This window comes from Embiotoca jacksoni, unplaced genomic scaffold (assembly GCF_022577435.1).
Source record: "Embiotoca jacksoni isolate LCO1_2020_lvr unplaced genomic scaffold, fEmbJac1.0.p SCAF_106, whole genome shotgun sequence".
Taxonomy (NCBI): domain Eukaryota; kingdom Metazoa; phylum Chordata; class Actinopteri; family Embiotocidae; genus Embiotoca; species Embiotoca jacksoni.
In genome coordinates this window covers 146,527-164,042 of record NW_027185237.1, presented here as the reverse complement: position 1 = coordinate 164,042, position 17,516 = coordinate 146,527, and the positions used below count along the sequence as shown (strand labels likewise).

At 43.4% G+C, this 17,516-nt stretch overlaps 1 protein-coding gene across 2 annotated transcripts; it reads right to left on the bottom strand.

Annotated features, from left to right (window-relative positions):
* Window positions 1–6,791: 6,791 nt before the first annotated feature.
* Window positions 6,792–13,873, bottom strand: psmc4 (proteasome 26S subunit, ATPase 4). Of its 2 annotated transcripts, none has more exons than XM_069176426.1 (11): window positions 13,821–13,873; window positions 13,228–13,326; window positions 10,846–11,032; window positions 10,051–10,197; window positions 9,846–9,955; window positions 9,177–9,270; window positions 8,862–9,029; window positions 8,696–8,772; window positions 7,885–8,053; window positions 7,370–7,425; window positions 6,792–7,276 (listed from the first exon to the last, which is right to left on the bottom strand). In XM_069176426.1, the coding sequence occupies exons 1-11, from the start codon at window positions 13,851–13,853 to the stop codon at window positions 7,163–7,165; spliced, it is 1,254 nt and encodes a 417-aa protein (XP_069032527.1). In that variant the 5' UTR covers window positions 13,854–13,873; the 3' UTR covers window positions 6,792–7,162. The 2 variants fall into 2 exon arrangements, with proteins under 2 accessions (XP_069032527.1, XP_069032535.1); XM_069176434.1 differs by lacking the exon at window positions 13,821–13,873 and adding an exon at window positions 13,670–13,689.
* Between the last annotated feature and the right edge of the window lie 3,643 nt (window positions 13,874–17,516).

Sequence of the window (17,516 nt, the reverse complement as noted above, 5' to 3'; positions counted from 1 at the left end):
ATCTTGTCCAGGTCTCAAACTAATATACTTGGACTAGATTATCGTAGCCAGAGGGTAGTACTAGTAGTACTAGTAGTAGTAGTAGTAGTAGTAGCATTAACAGTAGTAGTATTAACAGTAGTAGTAGTATTAACAGCAGTAGTAGTAGTAGTATTAACATTAGTAGTAGTAGTATTAACAGTAGCAGTAGTAGTAGTAGTAGTAGTAGTAGTGGTATTAACAGTAGTAGTAGTAGTATTAACAGTAGTACTAGTAGTAGTAGTAGTAGTAGTAGTAGTAGTATTAACAGTAGTACTAGTAGTAGTAGTAGTAGTAGTAGTATTAACAGTAGTAGTAGCAGTAGTAGTATTAACAGTAGTAGTAGTATTAACAGTAGTACTAGTAGTAGTAGTATTAACAGTAGTAGTAGTAGTATTAACAGTAGTAGTAGCAGTAGTAGTATTAACAGTAGTAGTAGTATTAACAGTAGCAGTAGTAGTAGTGGTATTAACAGTAGTAGTAGTAGTATTAACAGTAGTACTAGTACTAGTAGTAGTAGTAGTAGTATTAACAGTAGTATTAGCAGTAGTAGTATTAACAGTAGTAGAAGTAGTAGTAGTATTAACAGTAGTAGTAGTAGTAGTAGTAGTAGTAGTAGTAGTATTAACAGTAGTAGTAGCAGTAGTATTAACAGTAGTAGTAGTATTAACAGTAGTAGTAGTAGTAGTATTAACAGTAGTAGCAGTAGTAGTAGTAGTAGTATTAACAGCAGTAGTAGTAGTAGTAGTAGTGGTAGTATTAACAGCAGTAGTAGTAGTAGTAGTAGTAGTAGTAGTAGTAGTAGTAGTATTAACAGTAGTAGTAGTAGTAGTAGTAGTAGTAGTATTAACAGTAGTAGCAGTAGTAGTAGTAGTAGTAGTATTAACAGCAGTAGTAGTAGTGGTAGTATTAACAGTAGTAGCAGTAGTAGTAGTAGTAGTATTAACAGCAGTAGTAGTAGTAGTAGTAGTGGTAGTATTAACAGTAGTAGTAGTAGTAGTAGTAGTAGTATTAACAGTAGTAGTAGTAGTAGTAGTATTAACAGTAGTAGTAGTATTAACAGTAGTACTAGTAGTAGTAGTATTAACAGTAGTAGTAGTAGTATTAACAGTAGTAGTAGTAGTAGTAGTAGTAGTAGTATTAACAGTAGTAGCAGTAGTAGTAGTAGTAGTAGTATTAACAGCAGTAGTAGTAGTAGTAGTAGTGGTAGTATTAACAGTAGTAGCAGTAGTAGTAGTAGTATTAACAGCAGTAGTAGTAGTAGTAGTAGTGGTAGTATTAACAGTAGTAGTAGTAGTAGTAGTAGTAGTATTAACAGTAGTACTAGTACTAGTAGTAGTAGTAGTAGTAGTAGTATTAACAGTAGTAGTAGCAGTAGTAGTATTAACAGTAGTAGTAGTATTAACAGTAGTACTAGTAGTAGTAGTATTAACAGTAGTAGTAGTAGTATTAACAGTAGTAGTAGCAGTAGTAGTATTAACAGTAGTAGTAGTATTAACAGTAGCAGTAGTAGTAGTGGTATTAACAGTAGTAGTAGTAGTATTAACAGTAGTACTAGTACTAGTAGTAGTAGTAGTAGTATTAACAGTAGTATTAGCAGTAGTAGTATTAACAGTAGTAGAAGTAGTAGTAGTATTAACAGTAGTAGTAGTAGTAGTAGTAGTAGTAGTAGTATTAACAGTAGTAGTAGCAGTAGTATTAACAGTAGTAGTAGTAGTATTAACAGTAGTAGTAGTAGTAGTATTAACAGTAGTAGCAGTAGTAGTAGTAGTAGTATTAACAGCAGTAGTAGTAGTAGTAGTAGTGGTAGTATTAACAGCAGTAGTAGTAGTAGTAGTAGTAGTAGTAGTAGTATTAACAGTAGTAGTAGTAGTAGTAGTAGTAGTAGTAGTATTAACAGTAGTAGCAGTAGTAGTAGTAGTAGTAGTATTAACAGCAGTAGTAGTAGTAGTAGTAGTAGTGGTAGTATTAACAGTAGTAGCAGTAGTAGTAGTAGTAGTATTAACAGCAGTAGTAGTAGTAGTAGTAGTGGTAGTATTAACAGTAGTAGTAGTAGTAGTAGTAGTAGTATTAACAGTAGTAGTAGTAGTAGTAGTAGTAGTAGTATTAACAGTAGTAGTAGTAGTAGTAGTATTAACAGTAGTAGTAGTATTAACAGTAGTACTAGTAGTAGTAGTATTAACAGTAGTAGTAGTAGTATTAACAGTAGTAGTAGTAGTAGTAGTAGTAGTAGTATTAACAGTAGTAGCAGTAGTAGTAGTAGTAGTAGTATTAACAGCAGTAGTAGTAGTAGTAGTAGTGGTAGTATTAACAGTAGTAGCAGTAGTAGTAGTAGTAGTATTAACAGCAGTAGTAGTAGTAGTAGTAGTGGTAGTATTAACAGTAGTAGTAGTAGTAGTAGTAGTAGTATTAACAGTAGTACTAGTAGTAGTAGTAGTAGTAGTAGTAGTATTAACAGTAGTAGTAGCAGTAGTAGTATTAACAGTAGTAGTAGTATTAACAGTAGTACTAGTAGTAGTAGTATTAACAGTAGTAGTAGTAGTATTAACAGTAGTAGTAGCAGTAGTAGTATTAACAGTAGTAGTAGTATTAACAGTAGCAGTAGTAGTAGTGGTATTAACAGTAGTAGTAGTAGTATTAACAGTAGTACTAGTACTAGTAGTAGTAGTAGTAGTATTAACAGTAGTATTAGCAGTAGTAGTATTAACAGTAGTAGAAGTAGTAGTAGTATTAACAGTAGTAGTAGTAGTAGTAGTAGTAGTAGTATTATTAACAGTAGTAGTAGCAGTAGTATTAACAGTAGTAGTAGTAGTATTAACAGTAGTAGTAGTAGTAGTATTAACAGTAGTAGCAGTAGTAGTAGTAGTAGTATTAACAGCAGTAGTAGTAGTAGTAGTAGTGGTAGTATTAACAGCAGTAGTAGTAGTAGTAGTAGTAGTAGTAGTAGTAGTAGTATTAACAGTAGTAGTAGTAGTAGTAGTAGTAGTAGTATTAACAGTAGTAGCAGTAGTAGTAGTAGTAGTAGTATTAACAGCAGTAGTAGTAGTAGTAGTAGTGGTAGTATTAACAGTAGTAGCAGTAGTAGTAGTAGTAGTATTAACAGCAGTAGTAGTAGTAGTAGTAGTGGTAGTATTAACAGTAGTAGTAGTAGTAGTAGTAGTAGTATTAACAGCAGTAGTAGTAGTAGTAGTAGTAGTAGTAGTAGTAGTAGTAGTAGTAGTATTAACAGTAGTAGCAGTAGTAGTAGTAGTAGCATTAACAGCAGTAGTAGTAGTAGTAGTAGTAGTAGTGGTGGTATTAACAGCAGTAGTAGTAGTAGTAGTATTAACAGTAGTAGCAGCAGTAGTAGTAGTAGTAGTAGTATTAACAGCAGTAGTAGTAGTAGTAGTAGTAGTGGTAGTATTAACAGCAGTAGTAGTAGTAGTATTAGTGGTAGTATTAACAGCAGTAGTAGTAGTAGTAGTAGTAGTGGTGGTATTAACAGCAGTAGTAGTAGTAGTAGTATTAACAGCAGTAGTAGTAGTAGTAGTAGTGGTAGTATTAACAGCAGTAGTAGTAGTAGTAGTAGTGGTAGTAGTAGTATTAACAGTAGTAGCAGTAGTAGTAGTAGTAGTATTAACAGCAGTAGTAGTAGTAGTAGTAGTGGTAGTATTAACAGCAGTAGTAGTAGTAGTAGTAGTAGTAGTAGTAGTAGTAGTATTAACAGTAGTAGCAGTAGTAGTAGTAGTAGTAGTATTAACAGCAGTAGTAGTAGTAGTAGTGGTAGTATTAACAGCAGTAGTAGTAGTAGTAGTAGTTTTGGGCTTGGACCGGGTCTAATGTTGAAAAACAAAAAGCAGTGAAATGCACCTTTTATTTGGTCATTTCCACAAATAAAATAAAACAACGGTTCCCCAACTTGTAAACTGTTTTAAAGAATCTGATGAACGGGTTCTGTTCCAGGTTCGACCCGTCTGAGTGGAACCAGGTGAAACTGCATGGAAAGGCCCACATTCCAAAAAGTACTGCAGTATCAGCAGGAAAGTCCTGTCTGACTGATGTGTGATTATATATCTGACATCATTATTAATAGTGCAGCATCAGCGTGTTTCTATTTATTTATTTGGCTATTTATTTATACAATTCAGGTTGTGTTTATTGTTTCTTCCTGGTTGTTTTTGTTTACTGCTCTGAGGGTGTTTTTATTGGTTTGTGTTGTGGAGCTCTTTGTGCTACAAGACATTTGCATGAAAAGTGCTGTAAAGATAAAGCCTGATTGAGTTAATGTCCAAAGGTTAGAAAAATACAGATAAAAACTGAACTGTAAAAACATCTGAGTCATAAACAAGCGAGCTCGTCGTCAGGAAGAGGAAATCGTTGGCAGTTTTGTTTTTGAAGCTGAAAACTGAAAGTTAGGGAATTTTTTGAGAAATGAAACAAAGCTGGTGTTTTTCTAAAAAAAAAAAAAAACACCACATCACAAAACACTGTTTGACAAACTGAGCAATAAATATTTAGGAATGATGTCATGTCTGGTTGTTGTGAAGTCATCGTTTGAAACTCCACATTTTAAAAGTAAACACGTCACAGATTTCACGCAGAAGAAAACTTTCCCCAGTTTGAGGTGAGTGACCTTCGTTTCCTTTGAGTTTATCTTCTGCTTTCAGAGGCTGGAGTCACTTCTCTAAACCTCCGGCCTGTTCATGACATCATGAACGCTGGGTGGTGGTGTGGGGGGGGGGGGGGGGATTAGTAATGCAGCTGTAAACAGGAAAGTCAACACTGAGATGATGTCACCGGTCTGATGTATTGATTTGATATCGATCATATCGTCAACATATCGTGGAAGGCATCACTTTTTTTTATTTTGGTTGTTGTTTGTTTATCTGTTCTCTAAATTTGTACACAGATGTGGTAATAATAATAATAATAATAATAACAAACATCAAAAACTGCATATTTGTAAAAACGTTCTTCTATAAACTTTCTGACCACACTGATGAACATGTCAATAACTTCCCGCCTCCCTTTCCACTGAATTGTTTTTTTCCGATGGGGGCAGATGGAAGCCCCGCCCCCTCCGTACAGCCTACTTCCTCTGCGGCGCTCGGTGGCTCAGACCAGCGTGGACGCCTTGGTGTCGGTCCTGTGGCGCCGGCTCCACCCCGGACAGACGTTCGGACAGAACCACAGGCTGGACCGCATCTTTGACGGCATGTCCCACTGGCCAGAACTGGCAACCCTGCAGCTCTGTCCCTATTATTTTGACCAGGTCACCTGCCGACTTCCTGCCGGACGCCCGGTGGAGCACTCGTGGGTGACGCTGCTGTGATGTGTTAGTTGTGCTCTTCAGAGGTGACGCTCGCTGTAACCAATCATCTTCCTCCCACTTGTGGCCTGAAGGGAGAACTGCAACCTCCGGCTGCGCTGCTTCCACTCGTGGGCCGACCCGGAGACGGAGAGGCAGCGGACCGCCGGGCAGCGCCGGCCCGGAACCGGCGTCCATCTGAGCGGACTCTGTCTGCTCCGGGACCCGCACACCTCCACGAGTATCAGCAACAGGCGCTACGTCTACCTGATGTACGGCTAGACCAATAAATGGGACCGATGATGTCGTCGCTACTTTGGTTTTTCTGTTATATATCAACAGCTCCAACAGGTCCAACACCTCCATCACCTCCATCACCTCCAACAGCTCCAACAGGTCCAACACCTCCATCACCTCCAACAGGTCCAACGCCTCCAACACCTCCATCACCTTCAACAGGTCCAACGCCTCCAACACCTCCATCACCTTCAACAGGTCCAACACCTCCAACACCTCCAACACCTCCAACAGCTTCAACAGGTCCAACACCTCCAACACCTCCAACACCTCCAACACCTCCTGCCTCATCGTCAACATGCTGAGTAACAGAGTCGCAGGTTTGGCAGCTTCCTTCAAAAGGACGATCAGCTGGCAGGAAAATAAAACGGCTCCACTGATCCGCGAGGAAAAAAAACAAAAAGTGACATATTGAAAGACGAGCTGAGAAAATAATATTTATATATTATCAAGTAGTAGTAACCTGTCGAATATTTCAGCCTCATTATTACAAAAATTGAAAACATTTGGTACATAAAACTTCGTTGCAGTAAAACATGTCCACGTCTGACGGTTTAAGTTCTTAATATACGACGGTCGATCAAACAGTTCAGAGCGTCCCTGAACGCAGCGCAGCGCTGCACCCGGAGCAGCAGGAAGCAGCGACCTTCAGGAGGAAGTGTTCAGAGTCGTCTCTTCATCATCATCACTGAGTTCCTCACGTTAACGTCACCGCTGGTAACGAGAACATTAATGATTTCAACCGTGGACCTGAAACTGGAGCAGAGAAACATCCGATCTATGGGTTCAAATGTTTAAGGAACAGAAAAGTGTTCCTGAGCCCATGCAGTGATTTCCACTGGGTCAAACTCTGCAAACGGTCAACAGAGACTCTTGAAATGCTTCAGAAAGTCTACGGCGATGAAGCGACGAGGTGTTCTGATGACATCATGTTTCAGGAGAGAAAAATCTAATAAATATCTGATAAAAAACGACCGTCCTGTCATGTGTGTCGGAGAAGCTTTAAACCAATCAGGACGAAGAAATGTCGTCACAGAGGTGAAAGGTCAGTCGACATCGTGACGTTTTGCAGCACGGATAAAACACAATTCTTCCCATCATGCATTGCTGTAAGTAAGAACACGAAGACTCTCGAAACGGTTTTCATCAATAAAAATTGGTTTCTATTAATTTCAATCAAACACAGGAGTTTTAGTTTTTTATGGAAAACATCTTTAATGGATTCTTGAGTCACATATTCAGTGTGTACATGTTCATACAAATGTTTCCTAGCTAGTCAGGACCAGATGTTTTTAGGAACCAATCGAGTGCCTGTACAAAAAAAAACTAACGTGTCGTCCGAGGTCTGGAGGCGGAGCTAACCTGACGGAGCTGAGGTGGATACATTTTGTCCCGCCCCCCACCCCCCCCAAAAAAAAATCAATGAACGTCGGGGGAAGCGCAAATCCACACAAGACAAACTGACACACACACACACACACACACACACACACACACACACACACACACACACACAGTGTGTCTGGACACCTCTTTGCTCCGGGAGGTTCGTTCCTCCGTCTACTTGTAGAACTCGTGCTCCTGCTCGTCCTTCTTGATGACCGTCTTGTAGGCTTTCTCGAAGTCTTTGGCGAGGACGATGTACCTGTTCTCACGCACGGCCAGCATGCCAGCCTGACCACACAAACAACAACAACAACATATTTAGATGGTTTAAAGTGCATTTTTCACGACTTGAATAATAGAAGACGAGATGAAGCGTCTGACCTCCTGGCAGATGGAATTGATGTCCGCTCCAGAGATCTTGTCTGGTCGGGCCACATCTGTGCAGCTGTTAGGGACGACTGAACAAACAAAAACGAAACATCTGGGCATCACAGGAGGAGTTCAGACACACCGATGCACCGACGGGCCAAAACAAACCAGAAAATACTCAAATACTGGATTTTTGGTTATTTGACCTCATTTCTGAGCGGCCGTTTTTGTTTCCAGCTCCAGTGCGAGAGTCTCTGCTGTGTTTCTGTCCTCTGAGCTCTGCGTGTCTCACTGTGGGCGGAGCTTAGACCTCTGCTGCACTGACACCACTAAAGTCGTACTGCAAACTGATGCACAGCCGCCGCTTCAACAAACATCTCTTCTTGAACCGTGTAGATTCGTGTGCAGGAAAATAAACTGAAGCTGTTTCCTGTGTTTAATCGATTGATGATTATTTTATGTACTCCGGTAAATTCTTCAAAGAGCAGAAATTCATTTCTCTGCTGCGATGGAAATAAAAAGGATACAGTCCTCCAGGTCGACCTCCTCGGAGAGATTCATTTTGCTGGTGATGGTGGAGAAGATCAGACGCTTCTGCCGGCGGTCGGGCAGCGGGAACTCGATCTTCCTGTCCAGACGACCGGGACGCAGCAGCGCCGGGTCCAGCGTGTCGGCCCTGTTGGTGGCCATGATCACCTGACGGGCGGAAACGCATCATGATAAGAAGGCGGAGCTTTTACTGATCCTTCAAAACTGGTGACGGAAAAATAATTCAACGAAGAAGACTTTTGATTTATCGGTTTATTTTATTCAAAAAACGGGTAAACTAAACAAAAAGTACCGTAAAGGTTGTTACCTGAAGCTACCGTTCACAGACGTCCCCTAAACAGAAGGTCTAAGTATCAGAAGTTATTGTGGGATGAAGCGATATTTGTTACGACGGTATCGAAGCCGTTGGCTCAACGTCGTTGCTATTTTGCCAGTAAAAAAAACACACAAGTGTGCTGCAGAGTCAGACTGATTCATCAAAGAGTCTTTTTGTATAAAAGAAGAAACACTTCCTAGAAATAAACTGCGTCTGAAGAAGGCCGTCTTTGTACGAGCAGAACTTTGTGTGCAAACGGCTTCTGGGAAAAACATCCATTAAAAGGTTTTCATGAATGACAACATGAGCCCCGAGGGAGGGGGAGGGGGGGGAGGGGGGGGAAGGGCTTTCTGAGCTGAGTGTCAATCAGGGAGAGTGACAGTGGAGTGACTTGGCGGCATGAGTCAGCACATACGGAGACGCTGCAGCCCCGGGGGGAGGGGGGGGGGGGGTTCAGAGACGGGTGGACTCACCTTGACGTTGACATTCTGGTCGAAGCCGTCCATCTGGTTGAGAAGCTCCAGTAAGATTCTCTGGACTTCACGATCAGCTGCAGAAAGACCAAAAACAACGAGGAGGAAAGTTAGTAAAAAAAACTAAAACTAAAACATCGGGACGTTTAACGGGAACGTTTCGTACCTCCGGTCTGCGCGTCGAAGCGCTTGGTGGCGATGGCGTCGATCTCGTCGATGAAGATGATGGCCGGGGCGTTTTCCTTCGCCAGCCGGAAGACGTCTCGCACCATGCGAGGACCTTCGCCCAAATACTTCTGGACGAACTCGGAGCCGACCACACGGATGAACGCCGCTGGAGACGGAGAGACGAGACGGACAGACGGAGACGGAGAGACGAGACGGACAGACGGAGACGGAGAGACGAGACGGACAGACGTCAGCGATCCGTCACCAGATATAAAGACTCTGTCTGACAGCAGCAGCGTGTCGAGGACGTTACCTGTAGTGTGATGAGCCACCGCCTTGGCCAGCATGGTCTTACCGCAGCCGGGGGGGCCGTACATCAGGACGCCCCGGGGGGGGTCGATGCCGATCTGAGGAGGGAAGCCGACGAGTTTATTTGTAGAACACATTTCAACAAGGAGATTCAAAGTGCTTCATATAAAACCATCAAAACATCAGGCAGAAGAAAAGGACATTTTAAAAATGAATTAAGAATCAGGGATTAAAACATTAGAATCGGTGATTAAAAGATTAAAATCGGTGATTAAAACATTAAAATCGGTGATTAAAACATTACGGAAGCTAAAAATAGGATAAAAGTTGCAGTGCAGTTTAAGATCTGGTTCAGTGAACGGCAGCAAACACAAACTGTCCTGATTTAAAGGATCTGAGAGTCTCAGCAGACCTGCAGCTTTCTGGGACTTTGTTCCAGATATGTGGAACATAGAAACTGAACGCTGCTTCTCCGTGTTTAGTTGTGACTCTGAGAAACAGGAAGGAGCCGACCTGACGGGTCGGGACGGTTCAGCAGGATGTTGAAGTGGAAGATCAGTTCCTGAGTTATTAAACCGTCCAGCAGAAGATAAATAATGATCCGACACAATCTGAACTTTTGCGATCACACTTTTTCGGCCTTTCAGTAGTTTGTCAGAATTAAATGTCGGACCTGTTTGTAGAGCTCAAAGTGCGTGAGTGGCAGCTCCACCGCTTCTCTGACTTCCTGTTTCTGGATGTCCATGCCACCGATGTCGGCGTACATCACGTCGGGCTTCTGGTCTGTGGGAGAAAAAAACACAAAAAAAGCGACGCAGAGTTACAGCTTCAGATGATGAATTTGCTGTTTATGAAATGAAGACGTCCTGCAGACGTACCCGACGTCAGCATCATGATGCTGCTGTCGGCCTCCGGAGGCAGAACGTCCACCAGAGCGTTGCTGTGCTTGTGCAGCGCCACCGAGGCGTTGGGCTTCAGCAGCTCGCGGTCGATGGTGCTCAGGATGCGCACGTAGTAGTTGGACCCTGAACGGGAGGAAAAACAACAACGCTCATCACACATTCAACGCTGCGCTCTTCACACTGAATAATGAAAAAGTTGTCCGGCTCCTCCGAACACGGTGAAGCATTCAGACGTGCCGACTCATCAATTTATCATTCTCAGCTTTACCTGTTTATGGACTCGCTGTGTTTTAATGCAGTTGTTCTGGTTTCGGTTGATCTCCGGTGGTGAGAGAGGCCTCGTCAACCGTCACCGAGTATTTGAGCCGATCATTTAATGTCGTCGTGAGAACAGAAGATGTCAAAACACCGTTATGTGTTTTATGACCTCATTTCCTTTCTGGTTTAACGTCAGCTGTTTTCATCTCGCTCGTTTCACCATCAAATCAAAACTCAACATGTGACGGACAGTTCGGATGTCTTTGGATGAACGTGGGTGTCGCCCTGGAGGACGGATGTCCCCGGTTACCCCCGACGACGACGTGACGCATGAAAACACGTCGGAGACGCAGGAATCAAAATACGTGTCCCGTTTATAACTTTAAAATCTCGTCTGAACGTTTAAACATCAAATAAAGAATACAAATAGTCATATTTTTCCAGCTGGCGTTTCCTCGTTCAGCAGCGAACCTGAAACACGACGGAAGAAAACATTTAGTTTGTTGTTTGTACCTGTAGTGGATCCAACGATGGCCGTGTTCTGGTCAACGGCCTCCAGGAACTGGCCGATGACCAGCGGGATGCTCTGTATCCTCTTCACCTCCTCCTGAGCGTGGAGGAACTCCTTCTTCAGGTTCTTCTGTTCATCTTTGATGTACTCCTCCTGCACCTCCAGGAACTCCAGCTCCTGCTGCAGCCTCTGCACAAAAGAAAGGAGGAGACGAACCGGGTCGTTAACGGGAGACGAACCGGGTCGTTAACGGGAGACGAACCGGGTCGTTAACGGGAGACTAACCGGGAGACGAACCGGGTCGTTAACGGGAGAAGAACCGGGTCGTTAACGGGAGAAGAACCGGGTCGTTAACGGGAGACTAACCGGGAGACGAACCGGGTCGTTAACGGGAGAAGAACCGGGTCGTTAACGGGAGACTAACCGGGAGACGAACCGGGTCGTTAACGGGAGACGAACCGGGTCGTTAACGGGAGAAGAACCGGGTCGTTAACGGGAGACTAACCGGGAGAAGAACCGGGTCGTTAACGGGAGACGAACCGGGTCGTTAACGGGAGACGAACCGGGTCGTTAACGGGAGACGAACCGGGTCGTTAACGGGAGAAGAACCGGGTCGTTAACGGGAGACGAACCGGGTCGTTAACGGGAGACTAACCGGGAGAAGAACCGGGTCGTTAACGGGAGAAGAACCGGGTCGTTAACGGGAGACGAACCGGGTCGTTAACGGGAGAAGAACCGGGTCGTTAACGGGAGAAGAACCGGGTCGTTAACGGGAGAAGAACCGGGAGAAGAACCAGGTCGTTAACGGGAGAAGAACCGGGTCGTTAACGGGAGAAGAACCGGGAGAAGAACCGGGTCGTTAACGGGAGAAGAACCGGGTCGTTAACGGGAGAAGAACCGGGAGAAGAACTGGGTCGTTAACGGGAGAAGAACCGGGTCGTTAACGGGAGAAGAACCGGGAGAAGAACCGGGTCGTTAACGGGAGAAGAACCGGGTCGTTAACGGGAGAAGAACCGGGAGAAGAACCGGGTCGTTAACGGGAGAAGAACCGGGTCGTTAACGGGAGAAGAACCGGGAGAAGAACCGGGTCGTTAACGGGAGAAGAACCGGGAGAAGAACCGGGTCGTTAACGGGAGAAGAACCGGGTCGTTAACGGGAGAAGAACCGGGAGAAGAACCGGGTCATTAACGGGAGAAGAACCGGGTCGTTAACGGGAGAAGAACCGGGTCATTAACGGGAGAAGAACCGGGTCGTTAACGGGAGAAGAACCGGGTCGTTAACGGGAGAAGAACCGGGTCATTAACGGGAGAAGAACCGGGTCGTTAACGGGAGACGAACCGGGAGAAGAACCGGGTCGTTAACGGGAGAAGAACCGGGTCGTTAACGGGAGAAGAACCGGGAGAAGAACCGGGTCGTTAACGGGAGAAGAACCGGGTCGTTAACGGGAGAAGAACCGGGAGAAGAACCGGGTCGTTAACGGGAGAAGAACCGGGAGAAGAACCGGGTCGTTAACGGGAGAAGAACCGGGTCGTTAACGGGAGAAGAACCGGGAGAAGAACCGGGTCATTAACGGGAGAAGAACCGGGTCGTTAACGGGAGAAGAACCGGGTCGTTAACGGGAGAAGAACCGGGTCATTAACGGGAGAAGAACCGGGTCGTTAACGGGAGAAGAACCGGGTCGTTAACGGGAGAAGAACTGGGTCATTAACGGGAGAAGAACCGGGTCATTAACGGGAGAAGAACCGGGTCGTTAACGGGAGAAGAACCGGGTCATTAACGGGAGAAGAACCGGGAGAAGAACCGGGTCGTTAACGGGAGAAGAACCGGGAGAAGAACCAGGTCGTTAACGGGAGAAGAACCGGGTCGTTAACGGGAGAAGAACCGGGAGAAGAACCGGGTCGTTAACGGGAGAAGAACCGGGTCGTTAACGGGAGAAGAACCGGGTCGTTAACGGGAGAAGAACCGGGTCGGGTCTCTCAGAGAACTCAAGTCAGTAAAGAGAAGCTCGCTCAGTTAAAACTTTTAAAACGTCTTTAAATGAACTCGTAACTCTTGAAGTTCTCCTGCACTTTAAAATACATGTTGCTTATTTATATTTTCACACTATTTGTTTAATTTGATGTTTCATGCGTTTCTCATTTATGTCCCACATCTTTAAATGTTCCTTTATATGTGTTGAAGTGTCTTTTTCTTGCTGTGAAGCACTTTGAGCTGCATTTCTTTCCATGAAAGCTGATAAACATATAAAGTTTATTATTATAAATATCTCTTCTTCCAGCAGAATAAAACCACCTTTATGACTTCCCTCAGAAATGAGGACGGGTCCATTTCGTTTCTAGTTTCGATGAAGGACAACAAGGTGAATGTGGAGGTGCTGAGTGGACCTTGTATCTGCTGTACAGATCCTCCAGGTCTTCTGGTTCTGGTGCCAGGAAGGACAGACCCGTCTGGGGTCTGGAGCTCAGGACCGCCGGCATCTCTTCCTGTGGAGGTGACAAGAACAAAACATTACAACGAGAACTGCGAGAATTCAGCTCATTTATTAAAAATTAAAGAAATGAAAACGAGTCGTGACGTGAAAACGCCGGTTAGCTACATTTAGCTGCTAACAAAGGCGACAACAGTTTACAGCCGCGATAATGATCCGAATAAATAAAACGACCTCCGACATGAATGTGTCGGAGCCGTCACGTCTTCTGTAAACTCTTCGTAGTATTTATACCACAAAAGCCTTTTTTTGTTTGTTTCTTCACCTCTTTACAGACGCGAAGCTAATGCTAGCAGCTAGCCTGCATGACTTAGCAGAGGATGAATCGGCAGGTTTACGTTTCTGAACGAGTCAAACTGTGAAAACAGCGAAGAAACAGCGACGACGACACAAAACACACGACGAGTCCGTCCGGACAGTCAACCGGTTAAACTCCCGACGGAACTTTAGTGGCGGAAAACACAGGAAACAAATGTCAGCGATTCTCACCGGACTCTTCTCCACAGCTACGATGTCCTCCATGTTGGAATTTGATTTACGGAATGACGTTATTGACGCAGAACGTCAGAAAGAGAGCATTATGGGTAATGGAGTTCATTACTTTATCGGAGTTGTTTCTTGAAGAGGAATAATATGCTGGTTTTAGGGTCCGAGCACCGATGGTGCCAAAGCCCTGTTGTTCTTCAAGGAACTATCCTCCTACAGATCTTGTTGGACCGACTTGAGATTGTGTCTGTGCACTTTTAACATGTTTGGAAGTGAAGAGTTTATTTTAAGTCATGACAAAGGAGGGAATTGAACCCCAAACCTCCTGATTCAGAGGCAGCAGTAGTAACCACTGCACCACCACCCTTTCTGAGAGTAGACAGCATTGTGACAAATATTATGCTCACTACAACCTATAACTACAACCTATAACTACAACCTATAACTACAACTTATAACTACAACCTATAACTACAACCTATAACTACAACCTATAACTACAACTTATAACTACAACCTATACCTACAACCTATACCTACAACCTATAACTCCAACCTATAACTACAACCTATAATTACAACTTATAACTACAACCTATAACTACAACCTATACCTACAACCTATAACTACAACCTATAACTCCAACCTATAACTACAACCTATAACTACAACTTATAACTACAACCTATACCTACAACCTATAACTACAACCTATAACTACAACCTATAACTACACCCTATAACTACAACTTATAACTACAACCTATAACTACAACCTATAACTACAACCTATAACTACAACCTATAATTACAACTTATAACTACACCCTATAACTACAACTTATAACTACAACCTATAACTACAACCTATAACCACAACCTATAACTACAACTTATAACTACAACCTATAACCACAACCTATAACTACGTCCATAAATATTCATTCAAACATACGACGTGCAGCGTGCGACGGCTGCAGATCACTGCTGGCAGTTTTTATTTATGTATATAATTTCTTCTCCTATGATATTTTTGCATCAAGGAAATTTATGTATTTTAATCCATCTATATTTATTGTTTTTTTTATGTTTTTGTATTTTTTAACTTTTGTTATTCTACTGTCCTATTATTTCCACATTGCTACCTTTTCTGTACAAAATAATGAGTACTTGTTGAGAATGTTTATCTTTTTAACACCTCGCAGGCTGAGTGTTCAGACTTACAGCTAAAACCTGGCTGACACACATTTTCCCCTATTTTTTTTTTTAAGAAACTTACTTGAATCATCTTCACCACATGTGGTATAACACCTCTGCAGCACGCTCTGCCTGCAGGTTTACCGACTGCCAAACACTTGTCAAAACAGAAAATATGAGATAAAAAACCACCAACGGTGTTGGTATTTTAACAGATACACCCACATCCTGTCATACTGCTTTCATTTCAGCTCAGACGTTTTCAGAAAATTAATCTTTGACGTTCTGCATGAAAAATTTTGGAGATATTTGCAGAAGCTATTAGATGCATTTTATACGATGATTAAAAAGCGGGACGCGGAGACGTGTTTGATTTGTTTACATCTCGGAGGAAGTGGCATCACCCACATTTTGTGATTAATTAATCTTCTCAGAGGAGGAAACGTCTCAACTTTTGAATGTGGAGAGAAATGTTGAACGTCGGTTCGTCTGCTGTGCTTCACAGTTTTATGGTGATGAAGTGGGGATGGACAGCCTGGACGCTTCTCTGCTTTATGGTCACAGGTAAAAAAAACAACAACCTGTAAATATTTGTGACTATCATCATGTGACACCTTTTTGATTGACAGGTTGTTGGGAAATATCGGGCTCCTAAAGATTCATGTTCAACTATAAATAACATCTGAAGCCAACAGACAGTTTAAAGATACAGATTATCATCTTACGAGCTCCTAAAGTTAAAAAAAAAATCCACAAGTTCACCTTTAATTGTTTTTAAAAAGTTTTGTTTTGGAGTAAAACATCTTACTGGCTGCATTTCTGCTAAAACTGAGCATCTTCCGCCTTTAATTTGAGTTTGTAATTTTTGGGGTTTAATGAAAAATATCAGAAAACTGGAGACTGTAAATAAATAATTCAAATATTTCCTCCAGAATTTTCAGCGTCTGGATGTTTCACAGCCGGTATGACGGCAAAGCGTGAAATAGACATGCCGGTCCACGAGGGTGAGACGTGAGACAGCAGCGCTTTGGTCTGTCCGGGTGTGAAAGTTACATGTTTTGAAAGCGTGAAATAGACACGCCAACCATGTTTTTGCGTCATGAACCGTCAACCATGTTCCTGTAAATGTCTGGGCTCGAAGCAGACAGGTTTCATTTTCCTCCACCAAAGGGAAACTAACTGTCACGCCTCGACAGCCAAAAGCGTTTCTATGACACGTTTTTTTGCTGTAGTGGAGCGGCGTGTCTATTTCACGCTTTGCCGTGACATTAATTCTGACGATCCGTGTGGTTCTTCAGGTTCTCTCTCCCTCGTCGTGGTTCACCAGCCCGCCGTCGTCGTCGCCACTCTGGGTTGCGACGCCGTCCTGCCGTGCGAGCTCCGGGTTTCTGAGGACGAGAAAATGACGAGCCCCCCCGTCCTGTACTGGTTCTACTCAACAGGAGACCACGTCAATCTCAGGCTGTGGGCCCCCTCCAAGACGTTCGAGGGACGCGTGGACCGTCTGGACCAGAACTTGAACTCCTTGAACCAGTCCGTCCATCTCAGAAGCGTCCGGTGGGCCGACGGCGGTCAGTACCTCTGCAAGCTGTCCGTCAACACCGAGAGGAACGGAAGTTTTCGGGTATTCGGAGATAAAACGTCTCTGATGATTTATGGTAAATATGAGATTGAGATGTTCTGATCTATACGGAGACCAAATGTCCTCACGGGACCCTGAACCTGTAAATTTAGATTTAGATTTGGGTTTAGATTTAGATTTAGATTTGGATTCAGGTTTAGGTTTGAATTTGGATTGAGATTCACACAACTGTATTAATCCCAAGAAGACACATTTAATTTGCAGCCCATAAAAAACAACTTTAACATTTTAACACAACTCATTTCTCCATCAGATAAATATTTCTGTCACATTTGCTGTGAGTTTGAAGGTTTAAAAGATTAAAGGCTGAATGCTCATGAACTTCCTTCTGCCTGAAGTTTTCTTGTTTTTTTGTGTTGAATGAGATTTGAGGCTCATCGTGGTCGACCTCAACAGATAAATTCACAAGAAAGAAAACAGTGGAAAGAACATCAGCGTGTACACACGATTCAAGTGAACGAGGTAGTTCCTCTGAAACGGAAATTTAAAACTAAAAAAATACCCATTTATGGTTCCTTTGAAATGATTTCTGCCACTTCCCCGTCCTCATTGAACAGGTGTGTGCCTCGGTGGTTTGTGGTGTCTCAGCTTGGTTAAACCCATGAAGTGTGTTTTGTTTCAGACTCCATGATGTTCGGGCTGTCCGGACTCAACGGCTCTCTGCTCCGCTGCCAGGTGAACGTGACGAAGGACGCCGGCTTCGTCTTGTCCGTTTCCCGCGACGGCTGCAGGCTGCAGACCGTCGACTCTGCGGGAGACACCGTCGCAGCTCAGCTTCACGTGACTCTCTCCGAGACCGTCTCTCTGCAGGGGGGAGGAATGGGGGGAGGAATGATGGGAGGAGGAGGGGGGCAGTACG